At 40.4% G+C, this 25,977-nt stretch overlaps 1 protein-coding gene across 1 annotated transcript in view; it reads right to left on the bottom strand.

The window, feature by feature from the left end:
• The window catches only part of gramd4a (GRAM domain containing 4a), a 61,146-nt gene extending 35,901 nt beyond the window's left edge, over nt 1–25,245 (bottom strand). Inside the window, exons 1-3 of the mRNA XM_053649996.1 lie at nt 24,590–25,245; nt 17,130–17,337; nt 7,948–8,062 (exon numbers count right to left, since the gene is read on the bottom strand). Of these exons, the coding sequence (XP_053505971.1) occupies nt 7,948–8,062; nt 17,130–17,337; nt 24,590–24,618 (352 nt within the window). The 5' untranslated portion in view covers nt 24,619–25,245. The remainder of the gene's footprint in view (nt 1–7,947; nt 8,063–17,129; nt 17,338–24,589) is intronic.
• Nucleotides 25,246–25,977: the final 732 nt, after the last annotated feature.

Genomic DNA, 25,977 nt, shown 5'->3' with positions numbered 1-25,977 from the left:
ATGGTTACACTATAAGGGAGAGGTACTAGACCTGTACAACGTCTAGTACACATCCTGTACCAAAACCACTTCCTGTTTCAAATTAGTTTCGGCTTTGAGCAGTCAAGACTTCATACACACAGTAGTGAGCAAATCCTAAAGTGCTGCATTTGCACAAGTACAATACATGACTGTTTCAATCATTTATATCAAATGTAACACCGCCAAAAGCCTGGATTTGCCTACACCTACACATTTTGTGTTTCCTTGTGAATATTTTCAGACAATTAATTAATGAATCATAAATATTACACAGCAGTGACTGCTGGATATACATAAGAAGACTGAAATTGAATCTATCTAATCTATCACTAGTTTGACAAATAAACTATTAGGGTTGAGCAATTCACGAGTTCTCACCGATGGCATAACATGAATGACGTGAGGCGGCTTAGTGGTTAGCACGTTTGCCACGCACCACCGGGCTTGGGGACTCAATTCCCACCTCCACCCTGTGTGCACGGAGCTTGCATGTTCTCCCCGTGCTTCAGGGATTTCCTCCGGGTATTCTGGTTTCCTCCCTAAGTCCAAAGACATGTGTTATAGGCTGACTGACATCTCTAAATTGTCCGTAGTTCATGAGTGTGTGTGTGTGATTGTGCCCTGTGATGGGTTGGCACTCTGTCCAGGGTGTCTCCTGCCTTCTGCCCAGAGTCCCCTGGGATAGGTTCAGGGCACAAGACAGGGGACACCCTGGACAGGGTGCCAACCCTTCGCAGGGCACAATCTAGGATACACTATATGGTCAAAAGTATGTGGACACCTGACCATCACACCCACATGTGCTTTTTGAGCATCCCATTCCAGATTTAGTCTCCCATTGCTGTTATAGTAACCTCCACTCTTCAGGGAAGGGTTTCCACTAGATTCTGGAGTATGGCTGTAGGGATGTGTGTTCATTCTTCCACAAGAGCATTAGTGAGGTCAGACACTGATGTTAGGTGAGGGGGTCTGGGGTGCATTCATCCCAAAGGTGTTCAGCGGGGATGAGGTCAGGGGTCTGTGCAGGACACTCAAATTCTTCCAGACTGGCCTTGGCAGACCATGTCTTCATGGAGTTCACTTTGTGTCCAGGGGCACTGTCGTGTTGGAACATTTTTGGGCCTCTTATTTCAAGTGAAGGGAAATCTTAATTCTACAGCATTCTACAAAGACATCTTATACAACTGTGTGCTTCCATGCTTGTGGCAACAGTTTGGGGAAGAAAAACATAGGGCTCGTCATATGGTGTCCATATACTTTTGGCCATAGAGTGTGTATTACAGTTGCAATCAAAAGTATTCAACCCCCATTGCGAATCACGTTTATTGTCAAAATTTACAGATTTTCAGCTGTTTGCAATGAACAAATCAAACAAAAGTAATTTAAATAGTTCAACACAACGCATGCTGAAAATGCAACTTATAATGACTTCTCCAGTGTCAAAATTATTCAACCCCTTCATTCCAAGCATCTTTGGGTACTTAGTAGAGCACCCTTTTGCTGTTATGACCTGCTGCAAACGAGATGCATAGCTTCTGGCAGCGTTCCTGAGGAATCTTATCCCATTCCTCATGAGCAACGGCCTCCAGTTCAGTAATTTTCTTGGGTTTGCGTGCTGCATCCGCCTTCTTCAAATCCCACCAGAGATTTTCTATGGGGTTCCAGTCAGGTGACTGTGATGGCCCTGTAGAATCTTCCAGGACTTCTTCTGCAACCAAGCCTTGGTGGAATTTGAGGTATGCTTGGGATCATTGTCCTGTTGGAAGGTCCAACGACACCCAAGCTTCAGCTTCCTCACAGAAGGCATGAGGTTTTCTCCTAGGATTTCCTGATACTTCACTGAATCCATCATGCCTTCCACATGCTGCAGGTTTCCAGTGCCAGAGGATACAAAGCAGCCCCAGAGCATCACTGAGCCACCACCATGCTTGACTGTGAATAGAGTGTTCTTTCTTCATTCTTCTTCCTCCAGACGTACCGCTGATCCATCGTGCTGAAAAGTTCCAGTTTTGTTTCATTGCTCCACAGAACAGAATCCTAAAACTTCTGTGACTCATTTATATGATTTTGAGCGAATTTTCTTGTGCTTTTGGGTCAGTAGTGGTGTACGTCTTGGAGTTCTGGCATGGAAACCTTCTGTGTTTAGTACGCGCCTTACTGTGCTCACTGAAACCTCAGTACCTGTTGCACCAGGTCTTGCTGCAGGTCTTTTGCAGTCACTCGAGGGTTTTTCCCAAACTGCCTTCTCAAAAATCTGGTTGCAGCCTTTAATAGCTTCCTTTTTCTGCCCTGAACAGGTATTTCACGTACTTTCTACCCCTAACCAGTTCAGGTACTTCATGTGTTCCAGTTCAAGCACACCTGGTGCAACTAATGAAGCACTTGATTAGTTGCATCGGGTGTGTTTGAGACAACACCTGTTTTGCATATTTGTGCTGTTGTGAGGGATTCTATTCAGGGGGCTGAATCATTTTGAAACTGGACAAATCATTATAAGTTGTATTTTCAGTTGAATTCGGGGAAACCACTTGAAGCAGTCCTTGTGTTAAACTATTTAAATTGTTTTTGTTTGATTTGTTCATTGCAAACAGCTGAAAGTCTGTACATTTTGACAATAAACCTGATTTGCAATGCTGGTTGAATCATTTTGATTGATGCAACTGTATATTGAAGTTGCCTATTTATGCCAGTCACCCCTGTTACACAATAACTATAATACATCAATTAGTACAGTATATTGTCTTAGCAATGTTATTAGCAATGTTATTAGGAGGATGTCATCAATAAAGCAGGACACATTGTTCCATATTAAATTAGAAAGTACTGCTAGATCACATTTGTGTGATGATTTTCAGTAATCATTAGCGAGCTTCTCTACATTGTGAGTCTTCAGGGACATAGCGGGTGCGCTGTCATTCTGCTGGAACTGTGATGACGTGACATGCCAGCTCTCACAGCAGTGCCCACCTCATCCCTTACAAACACACACAGTCGTAGCTCTATGAGACTGCGCCAGCGTTTCAACCCAACAATGAGGCATATAAAGCAGAGCTCCTGTGGCCGCCCTCCTGCCTACAGAGTGCTACTGTTGCATGGTAACCTGCTTGAAAGAACAGAGAAGAAGAAAGCGGGGGTGCTGCAAATAAAGAAATAGTCCCTTACAGTTTGCCAGGCACATAATGCACAGGATATTCCAGAGGAAATGTTGTGTAGAACATAGCAGTCACAAGCCAGCAGGGTGGACAATGGCTAGTCATCATTATCAAGTCAGGCTATTAGTGTAGGACATTTCTTTTATTCATTTGGCAGATGTTTTATCTGAAGCCAGTTAGAATTGACAAAGGATAAAACCCAAGTATTCGAGAGGTAGAGACTTTCTGACAGGTGGGATTTAAACTCACAACCTTCCAATCACCCGAACAGACCTCATCACTGTACCAGAAGCTTAACTGCTGAGATATCACAACCCACACAGTCAAATATAGATCTGATCTCCCACTCAAGCATAAGATTTAGCTAGAAAATAAGAAAAGAAAAGAAAAGAAAAAAACCCCACTACCAGCTTATTCCAATAGAAAACCTCTTCTCGCCATATTACTGGTTTCAAATCAATGTACAAAAGGTAAGTTTGTCAGAAAGGTAAAAAGGTTCAGTACATGGATGTGTGACTGTGTGATCATTCTTTCACTTCCCTGATTCACTTAATTATATATGATTATCCCCCGAAGAGCACTTTCTACACATGCCAAGTTGTTTGTAATTAGTGCACGTGAATATAATGTTAATCCAGGAGCGGTTTATTCTCTTTAGAAATATTAGCACTCAAATTATAACTGCCTAATGAGAGAGAGAGAGAGAGAGAGAGAGAGAGAGAGAGAGAGAGAGAGAAAGAGAGACACCAACTTTGTTCTGATCTTAAAATCTGTGCTGTTATGGAAAGACCAAACTGTTTGAGCTATGTTTTATAATGATGAAGATTGAGGGTGACATTGTTCTATTCAGCAAAATATACAGTGTGATGTCCCTTTAACTCAGTAATCCCCTTAAATAAATTCACTATAGTTTACTATGCTTTACTATGGTACGTTATACCAGTGGTTCTCAAAGTGGGCTTTTATGACAGTGCATGTGAGATGTGTCTAAACACAATGCTGGAATCATTACCTGACAGAACTGGCACTGGGAGGCATAACCAAGTAGTAAGAAATGACATGTGACAAACTGATATCATGGTAAATATCCTGATTTCTGAGCCACTAACACGGTTAAAGATTGTAAGGATAGCCTCTAATCCAGATCATAAATATCCTATCTGCTACTAAGACAGCTGGAAGATGGTTACATCAGCACGCGTGTGTGTGTGTGTGTATGGGGTGTATGTGTAAGAAGAGGAGGCTCTGGCCTTGGGTATACTAATCACATTACTAACTTCTTACTGACACACACACACACACACACACACACACACACACAGTCTCAGTGATGTCACATTCCTGGCTAAGTGTCCATGGGGCATCCTGGCACACAAACCGCACTTTGCTGCGCATCACTAAAAGTACAGCGTAGCCAATTAGTCCTGCTCAGATAGCATGAAAGCACTAGACAGGTAGGTTAAACATGAGAAGGACACGCCTTTGACTTCTATTTGACTTTCCTTTGCCGGTGTTTACACAGACACCCACAGACACACCTCTGATAAACTGACTGCAACATGACTCATACGATCTGAACTCTCAGGCATGTCGGGGAGCTGAGGAAGCAGAATGCGTCCGAGAGATCCTGCAACGTGAACTTCTTCGTCGAGCATGTTGATGCAGCGCTTCGAGAGAGATAAGAGATGCAAAAATAGATTTGTTTCATAAGTTATATCGGTATAAAGTCTCTTGCTATGGTAACAGTGAAAAGCTGCGCACCTCAAACCTGGCTTATGTTACACGACTTTTCATGACTCACAGTCAGTCAGCTCTAGCGTGCACATTTAAGGGCCAGTTGGAAATGATGTTACTGATACAGAAAATTGAGAAGCATATTAGAGGGACGGAATTTCATGCCTTGCCTCCTGATTGAGTTTCATGCTAGACCTGCTAGTGAGTACATCAAATGTTTCGATTTTTTTCCCCCCTACCCAACTCCAGATGTAGTCTGACAGTGTATGCTGTTCAAACGATCCAAACGTTACATTCATTATCTGATAATGAAAAGTGAGAGTAGAAACCATGTCAACGTATGACATGTTTATTGACATGGGGGTGGGGCTTTGGCAATGGACGGCTGGCACTGACAGAATCAAGACTGTTGGATTTTACTCCTTTTATACCTTCCGAACATAGAAAATCAAATTATTGCTGACAATAATGTCTTTTGCTTGCTAATCTGATTAACAGTTTATTGTGAAACCAAGTCTTTAAGCACATATATCAGAGAAAGCAATAGCAGCGAGTTAAACATGCACTTCTAACAGCAAATAAGATCTTCGACTAAAAATTGCTCAGATCCAATACCCACTATTGGTGTTGTGTACCAAATCCACCAAAAAATACTAGATCGGATATCAGAGAAAACACACTTTGGGACTCAGGTCCTGTAACAAATGGCAAAAAAAAAATCTAAATTGGATTTGGAAAATCTTTTTGGGGGGGGAAATGTTTACATATGAGACTTTATAATAACAGTACGTAAATAATCATGCACTAATAGCTGAATTAATACTTACTTAAATATGACCTAATGATGAGTTAAGGCATGTACTAATCACAAACTAATGTAGAGCTAATCTTAACTACAACGTAATGATGCAAAACGGGCTGAGAAAAAAAACTTATTACTTCAACTGTGAAGTGCTTTATTAAAAAGAAGAAAAAAAAAACATTTTAAAGTTTAGTAGTTTCGAAAGAAAATTATCAGCTGATAATCAATGTGACATTGTGCCATCTCTATCTGAAACAGTTATTTGTATAGTGTAGATAATATTACAGTAAAGGGTTTGAAAGCTTTTTAAAGACACATTAAACCAAGTCAAGGACTGAACCAGGGACCCAGGGGCAAATAAATAACAAATACGGAAATATCCTGCATTTGACAGAGAATTGCGAACTATATGCTGCTTTATGGAGAAGCTGAATCTAGCCAATGAATCCTGTGTATTATATTTTCTGACTGTCTCAATCTTTCCAAACTTCTCATTATTATACTGTATACTGGAAGGGGAGAAAGCTGGAGTCAGCATGTGTCTGCATGGAATTGGGAATCCCAAGATAAACCCGTACACGTATCTCCTGAACGCAAGTAACCTCTGGTCAGCTGTATTGCAGCGTTAAATGGGTCAGTGCTATTATTGTGCTGTTAATACTGGGATAAGAGGGGTCAAAGGAGACTTAAAGGTAAACACACACACACACACACACACATACACACAAGTTAATATAGCTTCATCATCACAAAGACATTAAAGTTACTGAGAGGAAAGTGTACGAGAGAGAGAGAGAGAGAGAGAGAGAGAGAGAGAGAGAGCCATGAGTACAGTGTTGTACACACCAAACAAAATGCCAATGTTCAAGGATATAGACAGACACAGAGTCCCCCTCCTGCCACACTGTTCTATCTCTCACAGCTCCCTGAAAACTGAAAAATGTCCTACTTTACTATATCTAACAGTATACAGAGTCCATGAACTGTTACCGCCAGTCCAGACATCGTCTAATACATACACGTCACATACATACACAATTATAACTCACTACATACATCCAAATAAATGTATAGTTGCTTTAGCAGCATGAAGATATTATCTTACAGCATTTCATCTTTTATTCTCCAGCACAAAATGTTTTCTATAACGCCCCAGCACAGATAGTAGCTCTGGCTACAAGTTCAGATTAACTCACTTGTTCTAGTATGTTACCGTTTCTATAGTAACAACTTATACATGGACTTGTATGGATTTACAAAAAAAGTGTCAATTTTAATACTGTGAAATCTTCTGTCAATACGTACAGGATTTTGCGGAGGTTTTATTTTTTGAGTGTGATTGTTGCGGCCAAAAATGCTCGATTCTGCTGCGTCTTTTTTCACATTTTGCGGTGCAGCTTGCGAAATTTTTGGTGCTTTTTGCGGAATACACGAAATTGTTGTGCGCGGTCTTTCACAGTGATGTCTGCTGATAAATGAGACCGTTTAGCTGTACTCATGTTTGACGCATGTGAATCGAAGAGGGCTTTGGCTGATTGCGCGTTGTGATGGCGTCACATGACGCGTATTGTTGAGTTTGTTTGATTTTGCGTTAATTTCTGCGATCAAAAAATCCTGGAGGGACTGTTCTGTAAGGATGCATAGCATTGTTGGACGGATTACGGTAACTAATTAGCTTTACGAACATTCCACAACATTAAATGTAACTATAAACGTACAATGTGCCGTTCTTTGATTAATACAAAACCGTTAGTGTTGGCAAATAGCTGTGGTATAAGATGAATACAACACACTGGGATGTGCTGTTATTGGAAAATAGTGGAATTTGGGGTGGTACCAGTATCTCCACTTTACACTGGGTTGAATCCCACCACCTTGTTATTGATTATGTTCCTATAACATCACACTCTGTTGGGTTCTTATTCCTTATAAAGGATACGTCTACATGTATAAGATTCCCTCAAATGGCCCAAGTTCCCAAGTTCCTCACCAATAAAGGATCAATGAATCACTCCATGAATCAATTACATTAAGTCAATGAAGTCAATAATGAATCAATTAAAAAGACAGAGAAATCATGTGATCTGTAATTTATACTCTAACTAAAAAAGAACCCAAAGTGTAAACCTGAACCTAAACCTAAGCCTCATGCTGAACTAGTGATGCTGAACTAGTGGCTATAACACACACACACACACACACTAACACAGGAAGCCACATCTCTTCATCAGTACTCACGCAGGAAGTGCTTCTCCAGTAAGGCAATCTCTAGATGACCTTTAACCTCATTGAGGCGTTCAGAGTCGCTTCTCAGGTCCTGCATGGCAGCCATGCTGAGAGCTCCCGATCCAGCCTGTCCAACACACACACACACACACACACACACACACACACACACAAACACAGATGTGGTTACAGTCTAGTAAGTAAGTAAGTAAAGCTTTATTTATATAGCCCTTTTTAAAACAATGTTTATAGAAGACATACAGTAGATACAGGGGGAAAAAAATCAGTAGTAAGAATCAAATTAAAAAAAATAAAAGAAATAAAAGGCTAATCAAATCAAATAGAATGAATAAAAGAATATAAATAAAAGCAAGTATGGAAAATGAACTGGTATGAGGAAAGGCCCCAGTGAACAAAAGCGCTGCTATGAGATACTTTTTAAAAGTGTTAATTGAATGAAAGGCACGTAGGTTCTCAGAGAGAGAGAGAGAGAGAGAGAGCTCCACAGTTTAGGTCCGTAGTGACTAAAGGCCGACTCGTCGCTTTTCAGCTGCGTTTTGTGTACAACCAGCAGGTTGCTTACATGGATGACCTAAGTGATCTAGCAGGAGTAGCTTTAGTAATCATATTACAAAGGTATGTAGGAGCACCACCATGAAGACATTTGAAAATGAATATCAGGATTTTAAAATCAATTCTGTAACACACAGACAGCCAGTGAAGTGATTTAAGTGTCGGAGTGATCGGATTCTTCCGGCTAGTGCGTGTCGGTATTCTTGCAGCTGCATTCTGAACTCTCTAAGTGTAAGTGTTTAATGGAGCTCTTTGTTATGCCTAGTAAAACACTGCTGCAGTAGTCGAGTCTAGATGTAACAAATGCATGTACTGTATGAGTTTCTCACCATCTGCGTGGGAGAGAATATCACGTACTTTAGAGAGGTTACGAAGGTGATAATGTGCTGTTTTACAAACAGTGCTAATATGTTTTTAAAACTGAGATCACTGTCAAACACCGAGATCCCTAAAGTCTCAACGCAGTCATTTGCCTTGAGAGACAAGGTGTCGTAGGTGTAGATATGGCATAATTCACTTACTCTGTGCATCATTTCCGATAATAAGTACCTCTGTCTTATCTTTACTTAGCTGCAGGAAGTTCTGACAGCCACAAGTTTGTGCTCTCTATGCAGTTTACAAGGGTGCTAATCAACTTGTGGGCATCTGGTGCAAGTGAAAGATAGAGTTGCGTGTCATCTGCATACTTGAAGGATGGAAGGAGATGTTATATGGATTAATTACACCAGCTAATGGTAGCATATATACGTTAAATAACAAAGGACCCAAAATTGAGCCTTGGGGAACACCACGAGGTATCGCATGACGTGGAGGTGTGCGTACCCAGTGCAACATAATATTGCCTGCCACTTAAGTAGGATCTAAACCAATCTAGGACTAGGCCTGATAAGCCAACGGGGTTTTGCAGTCGGTCAAGCATAATCCCATGGTCGACTGTGTCAAAGGCAGCACAGAGATCTAAAAGAACTAGAATTGACAGATTGCCCGAGTCCTTATTTTGTTGCAGATCATTTAGAACTTTTAGAAGAGCAGTTTCTATGCTATGGTTGGTGGTTGGACCACTCTTTCTCGATCACTCTTTCCCACATTCACACACGTGCGCTCACACACACACACACACACACACACACACACACACACACAGGCTGAGGATAAATGCAAAGCACCCAAAATTTGTGTAAACCCCACAGAGCGCATGCGGCTGGTGAACAGGGAACCACCTTACTGAAATCCACGTCTTTCTGCTTCCTGGGACGCCCTGAAAATGCAAAGCGCTGTGTCAAACAGAGGGTCGGATCTCCCAGCGTCCAGCAGCGTGCGATGCAGAGAGTAGTCTACATTCTCGCTCAGACTCCATGCGCACGGAGACGGCTGGAGGGGGTGAGGAAGTAGACGAGGGAAAGCATGAAGGCGTGAGAGGCAGGATATCGCTTTAAGAGGCCACTGCGACTGACGGTGCGGGTTTGCTCTTCTCTCTGTCTCTCTCTCACACACACACACACACACACACACACACACACACACACACAATGCAGCACCCTGTCGTTGCAATAGGCTGCTTTATACACACAATGCGGCAGACACATTGATGGGTACAAAGCAGAGGGAACCCTTTTTTTATGTGTGTGTGAGACATTTTTATTTGAAATAGAACCCCTTAATGATGCATGACTGCAGGAAATCGAAAATGTAAATTAGTCACATGACTCATTCCTCCAAACAATCTGCCATACAAAGCACTGCATCCTGGGAATGCTAAAATTCCATCCCTGCGTAGGAAACTCCGTATTCCATACACACTCCTTCGAAACTGCACCATACCGTATATGATTACACAGGGTGTATCGTCTACATGCTAACCTACCGCACAGCATTGTGGGATATCATGAGTGTGCTGGATAGTCTACATTGTGTTTCCAGACATGATTCTAAAATAAGTAGTGCTTTCAGATATACAGTCCCCTCCCAAAGTATTGGAACAGGAAGAACAGTTCTGTTGTTTTTGCTATACATTGAAGACATTTGGGTTTCAGCTTTCATTTCCTGATATCTACATCTAGATGTGTTAAACAACTTAAAACGTTGCACCTTTGTTGGCAGACCACCCAATTTTTAGGTGAGCAAAAGTATAGGAACAGATAGTTTTGAAGTAAATTAAAGTAAATACAACTTCATATTTGGTTGCGTATCCCTCACTTGTAATGACTGCATCAAGCTTGTGACTCAGTGACATCACTTGACTGTTGCATTCTTCTTTCGTGATGCTGTTCCAGGCTTTTACTGCAGCTTCTTTCAGTTGTTGTTTGTTTTCAGGCATTTCTCCGATCAGTCTCCTCTTCAGGAGGTGAAATGCTGCTCAACTGGGTTAAGGTCTGGTGATTGACTTGGCCAGTCTAAAACCTTCCACTTTTTCCCCTTGTTAAAGTCGGTAGTGTGTTTTGTGTGTGAGTTGTCAGTGTGTTTTGTGTGTGAGTTGTCAGTGTGTTTTGGATCATTGTCTTGCTGCATGATGAAATTCCTCCCAATTAGATCAGATGCATTTCTCTGTAAACTGGCAGACAGATTGCTTCTGTAGACTTCTGAATTCATTCTGCTGCTACCATCATGAGTTACATCATCGATAAAGATTAGTGATCCTGTTCCAGAAGCAGCCGTGCAAGCCCAAGCCATGACACTACCTCCACCATGCATCACAGATGAGCTTGTACGTTTTGGATCATGAGCAGACCCTTTCTTTCTTTCTCCACATTTTGGCCTTTCCATCACTTTGGTAGAGGTTAATCTTGGGTAAAGAAATGATGTGGCTCATCTCTGTGTTTCTTTGTGAATTCCAATTCGGCTTTCTGATTTTTACTGCTGATGAGTGGGTTGCATTTTATGGTTTGGCCGCTATATTTCTGCACTCGAAGGGGACTGTATAAATTGTCTCAGCATGAGGAAGTATAGTAATGTAGTGCGCACTATGCTGACGGAGAAGGCGCATGTTTCAGTAATCTAGTGCACACCACACAGTGAAATAAGAAGTATGCTGCAGAGAGAGAGAGAGAGAAAGTGAAAGAGAGCAGGGCTGTGGTCTGAGTCATCGCTCTCCTCATTTGTTGTCTCAACTGTGAGATGCTGCTGCTCGGAAAATGTCTTATGAGCCTGTCACCTCTTTGCCAGAAATACACCAACACACACACACACACACACACACACACACACTGTCATGATGGGAAAATCCAGTGCCAAGCTGTTGCCAGGATGCCCACCTGCCATGCATGTGAAAGATTTAGAGGAAAACAGAGACTGGGTGGGCGTTTAAACACAGATTTTACACACATATGCCCATATTTACACACACACACACACACACACACACACACACACACACACGTTCATCTCCAGATTATCATCTCCATTACCGGTTGTCCACAGACAGAACAACAAAGTACAAAACAGCAATTAAATAAGTAAGTGTGACATATAAGTCCCTGTGAATGAGCGGTTACTATAGAAACGATAACATATTAGAACATTAATATAAACCTCCTTTATGTTACAGCTGGAACTACTGTGCTGTTACAGAACGACTCCACACCTGTGGTGTTTTATACCACTTACACCTCAGTAATCGTTCAACAATCTAATTTCATTTTTCAAAGAACAACACATTTGATCAGTTTAGAGTTACATTTAATGTTGTGGAATGTCCAAAAGACACATTATTTCCTGTTATCATTTACATTATAACAACTATAAACATCCGGCCTCGCCTTTTTTCTCTTTTTTGTAATAAGACAAAAAACAAATGTTACCGGAAACTTCTATAAAGCCCTTAATAGTGAAGACTTTTCCATGTCAGTGAAGTTACAGCTTTACCTCTGACTGTTACAAAAGCACTGACACTGGAGACTCCTTCCAAAAATGCTCACAGAAAACGTCATCATATCAACAATTACAAGAAACGAGTAGCCGAACTACTGTCCGAGCTGCTGTAGTAGAAGATGAACCAACACCTTCTGGCCAATCAGAATCAAGAATTCAAAAGCACTGCGGTATAAAGGAACAATATCTAAATATCCAAACTAATAGTATTTATTTATCAGTTAACCTGATAGATAAACACTCAGACGGTGGTAGGGTGAATTGTAAGACATACATGCTGTACTTTGTTTGCTACAGCTAATTAGCTAATGAGACTAATCCCTTTCCAGTCCAAATTTATCTGAGATGATATCAATATAATAATAAATTCTGAAAATAGTTCTGGTATTATTGGCATTTTTATAACCCAGACCGACTCCTCCATTACTGAGTCAATAAGGATTTCTTTTCCTTTGTGAAGTATTTGTTTGTACACGTTCATGTGTATAAATGTATATATCGGCGTATAAAGTGTATAGCAGTATATAAATTTATACTCCCTCCTAAGCAAGGTTTTCTTCACAGTAAAATCCCTAGTGTTGAATTAACACCCACAGTGTTTATATGAGTCCAATGGACTCATATAAACACTGCAGGGTGTGAATTCAACACTGTGGGTGTTAAATCAACACTGGTGATTTTGCTGTGTTCAGTTATACATTGACCAAAGTCTCAAACTGGACTGGATTGAGCTCAAAAGATCATTTAAAATGCTGAGGCAAAGATGATAAGAGGGCTGTTGTTGAAGGTGGAACTTACTGGAATCGGAGCGAGCATGTGATACTCATTCAAATGACATGCATATCGCCCTGTCGTATTGACTCCTGTTTGACTTCTCACATGAAAGAGGAAGTAACATGGACCTAGAGAAATATTTGAATGTAGATATCACTTTTACAGATAGGGTAAACTTTTTTTTATTATTATTATTACAGATATGCCATGACTGTAATGACTACGTTTTAAACTACCCATAAATTTCCCAGTAGGGGTCATGGTCCGGGTTTGGGGATTTGATTCCTGCCTCTGCCCTGTGTGAGCAGAGTTTGCATGTTCTTCAGGGGTTTCCTCTGGGTACTCTGGTTTTCTCCCCCAGTCCAAAGACATGCACCGTAGGCTGATTGGCATGTCTAAATTGTCCGTAGTGTGTGAATGTGTGTGTGATTGTGCCCTGCGATGGGTTGGCACCCCGTTCAGGGTGTCCCCTGCCTTGTGCCCTTCTGTAGGATAAGCGATATGGAAAATGGATGGATGGATGGATAAATTCCCAGTTACATGTTTTTAAACACTCTATATTTTAGCATTTGTGGTTTGTTTTGAATTGTCTAAAATTAGAACATGTGAATTGAGACAGAAAGGTTTATGTGGACAACTCCTTTAATATTTTCCACATTTATTGCCTTTCTGTACTTGCTAGTTATGTGAAGTCAAATTGACTGGAGTCATGTTTATACACATGTGAACTTTCTTCAGCTTTACCCCAAATCCCCTGACAAAAACAGATAAACGACTCCAACCTTAGTCACAACTGAAATGAAATGAAAGGAGTGTTGCACAGGCCAAACAGTAATTTCACCCACTACACTATAAATAACTACATAAATGATTATCGCTTCCAACCGCAACCAGACGAGAGAAATTAAAAAATGACCACAGCAACACCTTCGGATCCATTTAATTTCCTTTTTTATTAAAGTGAATAATTAAACTATTATGGTTCTACAAATATTACCTTTCACGTAGTGTGTTATAGGGCTGTTTGTGAATGTATAAAGTCTGCAAAGTTTCACAAATCAAAGCGCACGACAAACAGAGTTATAGACTCCTAAAAGAAGGAATCGATTCTGAACAGCTGAAACGAGTCGTTAGTGATTCCAGACTTACTTCCTGTACTAACCTACGTAAATTTATAACAAAGAGCCCTGCCTCTGGTCTTCATCGGCTGCTCGCTGACAGACGGAGCTGAAACTCGTTATGGTAGTGGGCATTTCCTTTTCGATACACGCTGACAGCGGTAGACCAATCACAACAGACTGGGACATCTGACCAATCGGAGCAGAGTATGCTCTCTGAAAGGAGGAGTTTAGAATGAATCATTTAGAACGGATCATTTAACGAGTCGTTTGTGACACTGGGGGAAAAAAATAGGTAATGCTGAGGTTTAAATTATGAGCACATTAAAGTGTTTTTTGACCTTGGATGCATGTAAATCTATTGTATGAGGCCTTTAAAACAAGACGAGGCACGTTTCAAAACCATAATAGGTGTGCTTTAAAGGAAAGATGTTATGGTTTGAGAAGTGGCATGTAGAGGCATCAGAAGCCAATGTTTTGATGTAGCTACACTGAGATCTGATGTTTCCAATGTATATAGACATATCTACAAATATATATATAAAGCTTTGCACTCACTATATAACAACAGCATTTAATTTAAAATAAAACTACTTTCATTGACGCTAAGATATAGAAGAACATCCGAACAACTGATAGCATGACCAGTTCAGTTGCGTAGAACTTCTTACATTTGTTCACTTGCTCATTCAGGTGATCTAATGATTATTCCAACTGAGAGAAAGTCTTATTTAAACAACAAACAATATGATAACTAAACCAAAAAAATTCTAATTATTTAAAAATGCCATTTTGCAGAATTGCTGAATGTGTGTCTTATTTATAATGTACAAGGGTTTTTATTTATTTATTTATTTATTTATTTATTAATAATTATGTCACACCAGACACTCTCTAACCTAGATTAGATGATAGCATTAGAACAGCGCACATTCAGCTCAAAGGGTCACAGATTATTTTAAACTGCTATGTGGTCTGATAGGAGGCGACTGTGTGGAATAAGAGGGGAAAAAACAACAGTGAAAGAAATAGCACAGGGAGCAATTGGTTCCTCCTCCACAGAGAACTTTCACATGAGCACCCACTCTCTGTCTACCACCCAGTAGAGGAGAGGAGAGGAGAGAGGAAAAAAGGCTATGTAGATCAGTCAAGACTGAAAGAGAGAGACCGAGACAGAGAGAGAGAGAGAGAGAGAGAGAGAGAGAGAGAGAACAGAAAAGGTGATAGGAAGGGAGGCAGAGGAGAGCAAAAACACAAAAGATTAAAGCGTAAACAATGAATAAAGAAGTTTAACCAAGAAAAAGAGAAAGTGCAAGGTCACCTCGCATGTGAAACTGTCCTCACGTGGTGCTTACACAACATGATGACTAATCGAATATATTTCATCATGGGAAATGCTTCAAAAATAAGCCGAACACAAAAGGATCCATACACATTGGATCACATTACACAGATATGAGGTTTAATCTCTTCCATAGTCTGAGAACATCTACAAGATAAATCACATTTCAGAACAAGCCTTCATCTATTATCCATAAAGCATGACTAGTGATTAATTGAGAAATGTTAGGCTATGGAGCAATTACTTTTGGAGTCTCTGAGGCTGTGAGCTCATTGATGGAGACGCCAGGTTTGGTCATGGTGGCGTGGTTAGTCTATTGGCTCTTCCCTCAGCACAAAGTCAACAGGAAGAGCGCTGAATAAACAGGAAGGCAGGGGTATCAAGCAAGCTCTGGACTGAACGTCTATCAACACCAGAGCATCTCTCCGTATCTCTCTAGGCTTTGAATTAGCTCAATTAATCCAACAACACATGCCAGGCCCACGGCAGTACACCAAACAACATCTGCCTCTGTGTTTAGTAGAAACTAGATGCTTCCTGTCAACATCATGTGCATTTCGCAAACTGTACCACTCAGTTATGACTCAAAAAAAAATCAATACAGTTCCAATACAGAAAAGACTAGCGACTGAGTTTCCATTAACAAAATCAACCTACTGATCGTAGTCTGGTGCTGTTAGGTAAGATAATTTACATAACGCACCATTTAATAAACCTCAGACATACAAAATGAGTGGTAACAAAGACAGCGTCAGACCATGACCTTGGCCATGTCTAACCGGTCAGAAAGCCAGTCTCATTCATCCAGACAGACATAAAGCCAAAAACATTCACAAGACTAGAATATTAAAACGGTTATTTAAATTGTCTCCCAATGTGTCAGCTGTATTTAAGTTTGGTAAAGCTAGCTGTGTTTCAGTTTTGAATAAGAACTTAAAACTGGATTTGTGTTAAGTATGGAGAAGTGAATTGAAACTGTGTAAACGAATGGGGGTTGAGTTGGGTAAGGCTAAGCCGGTTTGAGTGATGGTTAATTGGGTTTGAGTTACAGTAGGTAAGGTTAACTGAATTGAACTGTTTTTTGGTCAAGTATGGCTAGCAGGGTTTGAGTGACCGCTTATTGAATTTGATTTATAGTAAAGTTAGCTGAATTTAAACTGGGTAAAGCTACAGTTGCACTAAAAAGTATTCAACCCCCATTGCAAATCAGGTTTATTTAAAAAAAAAAAAAATGTACAGACTTTCAGCTGTTTGTCATGAAAAAAACAAACAAAAGCAATTGAAATAGTTCAACACAACGTATGAGTCAAGTGGTTTCACCGAATTCAACTGAAAATGCAACTTATAATGATTTCTCCACTTTCAAAATTATTCAACCCCTTCATGGAAAGCATCTTTAGTACTTTAGTAGAGCACGATTTTGCTGTTATGACCTGCTGCAAATGAGATGCATAGCTGCTGGCAGCGTTCCTCAGGAATCTTAGCCTATATTTTGGTATATTTTGGTATGAATGACTTACTGGTTCTCTCAGCTCGTCTGAGTCTCGTAAGGAAAGCCGAGGCTTCATCAGAATGTCCTCCATGCCTTCGTTATCCGAGGCGGTTGGGGACTCAGCCAGATCCAGGAACTCATCACGCTTCGACCCTCGAAACCTTATTTTGTCCAGCCTCTTTAGCATGTTCAACACAGCCAGCTTAGGCTTTACCTTAACATGGTGTACGCCAACTCTGCAAAAAAGAAAAGAGATCCATAAATAAAACTAAAGAACCCTTTCAATTTCACACCATGCTCCTCACATGGAATGTGACATTAAGATATAGTAATGTTGTGCTACCTTGCCATCCGAAACAGTAATGTTTTACTGTGGTGTGAAGTGTGCAAAATCTTTCACTTCCCAATGACAGTGTGTGTGTGTGTGTGTGTGTGTGTGTGTGTGTGTGTGTGTATGAGCGAGCACTCTTCTGTGGAACGGTGCTGGTTAAACATGGCACTGCTCTTTGGAGATAGGGTGTGGGCTAGGATTTCACTGTTACACAGACAACAAAGCTACAAATTTTCAAATCCACCTAAACCGACATGACTCATTCCATCATGATCCTCTCTGCTTGCTTAAATGACATCGAAATATGGATGTAGCACGACTTTCTGAGACCAACTGTTTAAAAACAGAAAAGTCATTTAAATCGGGTCACAGTCATCCAATAGTAAAAGATTTAAATTAAATTTTTAAGCCTAGCCATAGACATTACTCCAGTATCTCTATCTTCTGGTTCGGAACTTTGTGTCATACGTTTGACAGCCAGCTCTCATTTCAACTGAATATTAATTAATTCCTTTTTTCATCTCTGGAATACGGCAAAAATTAGAGCACCTTTCAGATGAGCTTTTTCCCCCTTTTTTAGGCACTTTTTGTCTAGAAAAAACACATTACAAGTAAAAATATATTTGTTATTACTATTAAGAACAACAAGATATAATTGTTGTTATAATAAATAAATAAATAAATAGTAGTAATAATAATAATAATAATAATAATAATAATAATGAACAGACATAAAAGGTGACCTAATTCCCCTGCCATGACTGAGCTATTGGTGAGTAATGAAAGCGAGAGTGAGAGACAGGATCCGTCTGTGACTCATCAGACAGAGTCACACATAATGACAACGTAACGGGATGGCTACACACAGGAAGCACATTTCAGTGCAGCTAGTTTGGCACACTAGTTTTGCCATTTTGATTCCGGTCCTTTATGGTAAATGGTAAATAGTCTGCACTTATATAGCACTTTTTAACCTTAGCAGTTCTATAAAGCACTTTACACTGGTTCTCATTCACCCATTCACACTCACACCAATAGTAGCATGCCATGCAAGGCGCTAACTTGCCATCGGGAGCGACTTGGGGTTCAGTGTTGCCCAAGGACTCTTGCCCAAGGACACTTCGGCATGTGGAGTCATGTGGGCCGGGAATCGGACCGGCAACCCTACGATTAGTGGACAACACGCTCTACCACCTGAGCCACAGCCACCCCTTTACATGAATTGTCCTGCCACTGACACTTAGCATTTGCCACATAACACACGTCATGTGAAGGACAAACAAGTAGACAACTAGTACGATGCCAAAGATAGGCACCTGTTATGACTGCGAAATAAAATTTCTGCATTTGATACATTATGAATTATTTTACTGCTGTTTGGGTCTCAATATTCATATTCTTGGTCTGGATTAAAATTGGCATAGTAACAGTCTGGGTTTCAATCTGGGTTTTACTGAGTCTTGGTTTGAGTGGTAATCTGGGCTGAGTCTTGGTCCGGGTGGTAATCTGGCCTGAATCTTGGTCCGGGTGGTAATCTGGTCTGAGTCTTGGTCCGGGTGGTAATCTGGTCTGAGTCTTGGTCTGGGTGGTAATCTGGGCTGAGTCTTGGTCCGGGTGGTAATCTGGTCTGAGTCTTGGTCCGGGTGGTAATCTGGCCTGAGTCTTGGTCCGGGTGGTAATCTGGCCTGAATCTTGGTCCGGGTGGTAATCTGGCCTGAGTCTTGGTCCGGGTGGTAATCTGGCCTGAATCTTGGTCCGGGTGGTAATCTGGCCTGAATTTTAGTCCGGGTGGTAATCTGGCCTGAGTCTTGGTCCGGGTGGTAATCTGGGCTGAGTCTTGGTCTGGGTGGTAATCTGGGCTGAGTCTTGGTCTGGGTGGTAAACTGTTCTGAATCTTGGTCCAGGTGGTAATCTGGTCTGAGTCTGGGTCTGGGTCTCAATACAAAGTCTTGGTCTGGATTCCAGTATTAAGGCAACCTTCCTAGTATTGTCATTTTCATACTGATTCTTCATATGTAGTGAAATATGGATATATCACACTTCACACAAAAGACTTCTACAAAACCAGTAAACCACTAATATTTTATACCAAAGGTAAGCACTTGTCACTAATGCAAAATCAAATGACCACATCTGACATGTTATGCGCCTTCTTACAGTCTTTTGTTCTGGGTCTTAGTACAAAGTGTCTTAATGTGGGTATGGCTTAGAATCCCAGTTATACATAAATATATTCTGCAGTAGGATGGCATTTGATATATCAGTTATGTCCTATATATTGAAGTGTGGCAAAATCCCCCAGTAAAATATATACTGACTTCCTTTCAACATGAATAATGTGTAAGTTAAGATCATGTCTGTGATGGTGTTGCATTAAAAAAAAAGAAAGCCATCACACCTTCTAACTGCATAATCATATATTATAAGACATGAATTTTGATGTTAGGTTTAGAAACCAACTCCATATTCATGGCAGAGATGTTCTGGTCTTCTGAACAAACACCCAGATAAAATGAGGCAGCAGAGGGGGCACAGATCACCAGGGGATGGTCCCACAGGTTGCTGGATATGTTTAAGATTATGATGAGCTTTGAGAACTGACGAAGGTGTGCAGAGTTGTTTTTTTTTATTTATTTTATTTTGTGTTTATGTTGCACATTCTCATGTCTTGTTATGCTGGTTGCAATGTGCTTCGCATAAACTAGGATACGCAAACCACAGAATGCTTAGGTTAGACACGATATCTGCCTACCACGAAAGCACACAGTGCCAACCACTTTTGATCTGCGTAGCTCAAGAGAATGCTGCAGAACGTTATCTCATCTGTGCTTGGTCCAATAAATGTGGTTTTAATATAAGCTATCACATCACCCAACATGTTTAAATGTTTAATTATGTTCACCTGTGGGAATACAAGTGTCTTGATATGACTTGTATGATATATATCAATAAATGAATAACATCTTTTTTTGTTGTTCTTTTTCTGTTAACATGGTAACTCAGTTAACTGTTGCTAGGTAGAGATATTTACTGTACTACCAAATGAAGAAAAAAACAACTCATAATGCTAAATGTTCCACACTAAATTAAATGCAACCCTTAATCTCATCATGAATAAACATGCTTTAAACTCTGGGCTGAGTCTTGGTCCGGGTGGTAATCTGGTCTGAATCTGGGTTTGAGTGGTAGTCCGGTCTGAGTCTGGGATTGAGTGGTAATCTGGTCTGAATCTGGCTTTGAGTGGTAATCTGGTATGGGTCTGGGATTGAGTGGTAATCTGGTCTGAATCTGGCTTTGAGTGGTAATCTGGTATGAGTCTGGGTTTGAGTGGTAATCTGGTATGAGTCTGGGATTGAGTGGTAATCTGGTATGAGTCTGGGTTTGAGTGGTAATCTGGTCTGAATCTGGCTTTGAGTGGTAATCTGGTATGAGTCTGGGTTTGAGTGGTAATCTGGTATGAGTCTGGGTTTGAGTGGTAATCTGGTATGTGTCTGGGTTTGAGTTGTAATCTGGTATGAGTCTGGGATTGAGTGGTAATCTGGTATGAGTCTGGGTTTGAGTGGTAATCTGGTGTGTGTCTGGGTTTGAGTGGTAATCTGGTCTGAATCTGGGTTTGAGTGGTAATCTGGTTTGAGTCTTCGTCTGGGTCTCAATACTCAAAGTCTTGGTCTGGGTTCCAGTCTTAAGGCAACCTTCAAAGTTTTGTCATTTTCACTTTTGATATATATTTACATGTACATGTAGTGTCATGTGAAATCTGGATATATCACACTTCACACAAAAGGCCTCAATAAAAAATACAATTAAATATATCAATAAACGAATAACATCTTTTTTTGTTGTTGTTGTTTTCTGTTACCATGGTAGCTCAGTTAACTGTTGCTAGGTAGAGTCATTTACTGTACTACCAAATGAAAGAAAAAAAAACCCTCATAAGGATAAGTGCTTTACAATCCACACTAAATTACATGTAACCCTTAATCTCATGAATTAACCCTTAAGTCATGAATTAAACATGACTTAAACTCCTCTCACTGAGCCCTGCACATCTCAGCCTTGTTAAAAATTATTGTTGGTGTTGATGGAACCAGCAAAGATGTTCTCCAGGTGCTGCTGCTCCTTTGAAGAGATCCTCTCACCGTGGTGAGTTTACACACACAGATGAAAGTAAGAGCACTTAACAGACCATTATTGTGAAAGGGAATAGTTATATTTAGCTGCCAGCACAGTGTCCTGTAGAAGAGAGAGGAGAATACTTGAACAGAATTTAAGACCAAACGTTCCAACTCCTACTGCTTACTCAAGTTCATAGTGGCCACAATGCCTACCGGTTCTCAGCGAGGTCTTCTCATTGAGAGCAGTGTATACAGAGTTAGAATACACTCAGTCTAATGGCACAGCTATCAGGTCACAAACTGCATGCCTCAGTGCCTCGACGACTAGGAGAACATTTCCCACATTCATGATCTAATCAGGTGGTACTACAGACACATTGTGTTGGTGGCCCCATTTTCACATAAAAGTCTTTAGTTTGCCAATAATTTATGTAAATTGGACCTGGCAAAGCACAAGGAAACACGAGCCAAGCATTGCGAAAGAAGGCTATGTCAAAAAAACAAAAAAAAACATCACTGTCAGACTGGTACAGGAAAACAGATTGTTGGTATCTGGTCATTTTATACACACGCTCCAAGTCCTCACTTTATAAATGAACAAATTCAGTATCCTACCAAAGCTTATAACATAGCATTAACTGACGAATTCTCAAATCTGATTGGGCGGAAGAAATCTTGCTTAATTTCCTAAAACAGCACAGCTCTGACAGTACTACTAGCTGTAATTCAAATCACAGGGTTATATTAACACACTCATTCTAATACGTTATCCTTTTTACAGTAACAGCTCATTCACAGGACGTGTATCGTGTACATCATCTACAGCTAATATGAACAAACGTGGGTGAAAAAAGTGTCGTTGTTTAACAAAGAAAAATGTGTCATCGTTGATATGGTGAGGCTTTCAGTTAGGACATGTTTATGTAACAATCATGGAAGGAGTCTCTAGTGCTAGAGCAAGAGAGAAAATCTACAGGACAGAACGTTTTTGGGTTGTTTTTTTTTGTCTTATGAACCTCAGGAGAGTGAAGGAAAGCAAAAAGAAGCTGGTGGGAGAGTGATATTGTTTCTAACAATTTAAGTGATGTTACAATGTCTCTTGTACCTATAAACAGATCAAAAAAATATGACGTGTTTATATCATTGGTTGTGGTATATGAAGAATAAATCATGTAACACATGTTCAAAGAAAATAATTTAGGGTTTGTAATGGACCTCCGTTTCACATCGGACCGCATCACACCACCTTGTCATGGAGCATTTACTTATAACAGTGTTCCCTGTGGTGTTTTATTCCTTCCTTATTACATAGCTCTGAGGGATAATTCATTCTGACTGGTAAATTAAAGCCTTTGGAGGACTATTGTTTTTGAAGAACGCACTGCTGATGAGTCTGTATAATTAATCACCAGATCCTGCTACCATTTTACGTGCCTGGTATTACTCTCCAAACGGTATTTGTTAGCATAGCCGATTACCAAAAAGAAAGCCACAAGGAGTTCCATTCGCATGTCATTTCACAACAAATAAAAGTGTTTTATTTAACATTTCTGTACATTGTTGTGTAGGTCTTCACGTTATGTAGTTCCGACACCAATTTTTTTTTTTTTATCCCCAGCAGAAGCTTGTAACTGTTAATAAAGTTAAACTGGTAATTAATTTGGATTAATATCCTGAGTAAAATTAAATTTGGTAAATAAAATAGGCCGGTCATTATCACAAAATAAACCCCTAAGGCTGACACAGACTCATTCGATCACAGTGCTGGGATTTGTTTCATGAAATTGATAACGGATTATTCGATAATAAAGACTCCAGGTGCGGTTTTGCAAGGAAACAAACAAGCTCTAGCTTGTTTATTTAGGAAGAAAGCACATGATGGAAGAAAGGAAAACATCACACACTGTGTGAAGGTTATAGTACTGTACCTCCACCCAGCAGTGAAATCACCACCAGTGAGCTGAGGAAGAACCTGTAAAACACGCCTGTACATCCACAAAGCGAATAACCTGGTGAAAAAGTGTGGGAAAATAAAGCTGGCAGAAAGTACCAGCTTAACTGGCGTGTAAATGATTTCATAACAGAACATGTACTAGAGCAGAGTAGATCAGAGCGGACTATACCAGCTCGAGGCTTCTCTACGAGTAATAAAACTAACTCTGACCTTATTCAGTATTTTGACTGATCATGAGCACAGTGAACAAACAGGAATTTGAATGTGTTTCTAATACGCTCTTTATGTATTCATATACTACTAATATACTATTAATATTACTATTCATTCATTATACATTCACTACATCAGGTGGTATTATATGTGCAGCGCTTTGCCCTACAAGTATTCTCCCTGCAATAAAATACAGTAATTATTACACAATACAGTTGTCAAGGACAAAATTAGGATAATTAGAAAAGATTTTGAATTCATATGAAAATGAACTAAAGGCAGGAGCCTCTAAATATCTAGGAATGAACTGGGGTGAATATAGACAGAACTAACCCTGACCCTGAGCGACATATAAACTATTATCTTATATTTAGCTGAGCAGTTCTTCAGGGCTTTTATTATCAGGGTCAGTGATGATGTAAATATATTATTACCAAAGAAAGAACGGATGAGAAAAAAATATTCACATGGATGAATCGCGGACGAATCGATTCTCCTTGAACGACTCTTTCAGGTGAACAAGTTTCACTATTTTTTATAGTTGTTGTTTTTTTTAATATTAATTATTTAAATAATTTTAATTTTTCCAGTATCCTGTCATATTTGATTTGTAGACATGTTATTGACAGTTAACCAGGGTTGTAAGTTCTATTATTATTATTATTATTATCACCACACAAGGCATTCAAAAGCACAAACAATGTGGTTTTATTCGGGCAAAATGACAGTGTAAATGAAAACTGTAGCCTATATAATAATATTTCTCCTCGCCTCTACAAGGAGTCGGTTCATTTGACTCATGAAGACTTGGCTCATTACAGTGAGTCGGAATATTCATCAGTTTAGTGTGAGAGGATTCAGAGTAAATCTCTTACCCAGCTCTGGAATCGGAGCGAAGTTTCATTAACGCGGAGGTCTGTGTCTGGTCAAACGTCCTTGTGCACCTGCTAGTAATGACAAATAAAAGACAGTAATCCCCCCGAATTAGGTCGCTGTCAGGCCGCTATTCGAGCTCCAGCATCGCAATAAAAACCTCCTGAAAAGTGCGTCTGAGCTGTCAGAGCGGACGCGGCAGTGAGCCGGAGAGCGCGCGTGTCCGCCTCCTGTTGATTTAACCAGCGTTCGAGCTGGAGCAGGGCATGACATCACATTCACGTGAGCGTCTTAAAGGAGCCGCACATGATTTCTTTCTGAATTTACACTGATCAGCCATAACATTAAAACGACTTGACTACTACTGTGTAGGTGCTGACAAAACAGCTCAGACCCGTCGAGGCATGGACTCCACAAGACCTCTGAAGGTGTGCTGTGGGATCCGGCACCAAGACGTTTGCACCAGATCCTTTAAGTCCTGTAAGTTACGAGGTGGGGCCTCCATGGATCAGACTTGTTTGTCCAGCACGTCCAACAGATACTCGATCAGATTGAGATCTGGGGAATTTGGAGGCAACATCTTGAACTCTTTGTCATGTTCCTCAAACCGTTCCTGAACAATTTTCGCAGTGTGTCAGGGCGCATTATTTTGCTGAAAGAGGACACTGCCATTAGGGAATACTGTTGTCATGAAGGGGTGTATTTGGTCTCCAACAGTGTTTAGGTAGGTGGTACGTGTCAAAGTAACATCCGCGTGAATGCCAGGACCCAAGGTTTCCCAGCAGAACAGCAGATGCCCAGAGCATCACACTGCCTCCACTGGCTCGCCTTCTTCCCACAGTGTATCCTGGTGGTGTCTTTTCCCCATAATAAGTCATTCACATGCACTCACCCGTCCACATGATGTAAAAGAAAACGTGATTCATCAGACCAGGCCACCTTCTTCCATTGCTACATGGTCCAGTTCTAATGCTCACTTGTCCATTGTAGGCGTGTTTGTGGTGGACAGGGGTCAGCATTGGCCTGAGGCTACGCAGCCCCATACGCACCAAGCTGTGATGCACTGTGTATTCTGGCACTTTTCTGTCATAGCCAGCATGAACTTTTTCAGCAATTTATGCTATAGCAGCTCTTCTGTGGGATCGGCTGACTAAGTCGTCTAGCCATCACAATTTGGCCCTTGTCAAAGTCAGTGCTTATAATGATTTAATCACTGCCATATTGGGAATTTACTTGGTTTGTATTTTCAAAAAAAAAAAAAAAACACCAAGGTGCAACGAAATTAAATGATTGCTATTATCAAATAGGTTGTTAAAATGATTACATAGATATAACTAATCCTGTCTTCTAAAGCCTACAATGTTGAATGTTATAATGTTATAATCTCTTT

This window comes from Ictalurus furcatus, chromosome 19 (genome assembly GCF_023375685.1).
Source record: "Ictalurus furcatus strain D&B chromosome 19, Billie_1.0, whole genome shotgun sequence".
NCBI classification, from domain to species: Eukaryota; Metazoa; Chordata; class Actinopteri; order Siluriformes; family Ictaluridae; genus Ictalurus; species Ictalurus furcatus.
Note: the sequence above shows the minus strand (reverse complement) of the source record. Positions and strands in the feature narration are given on the sequence as shown.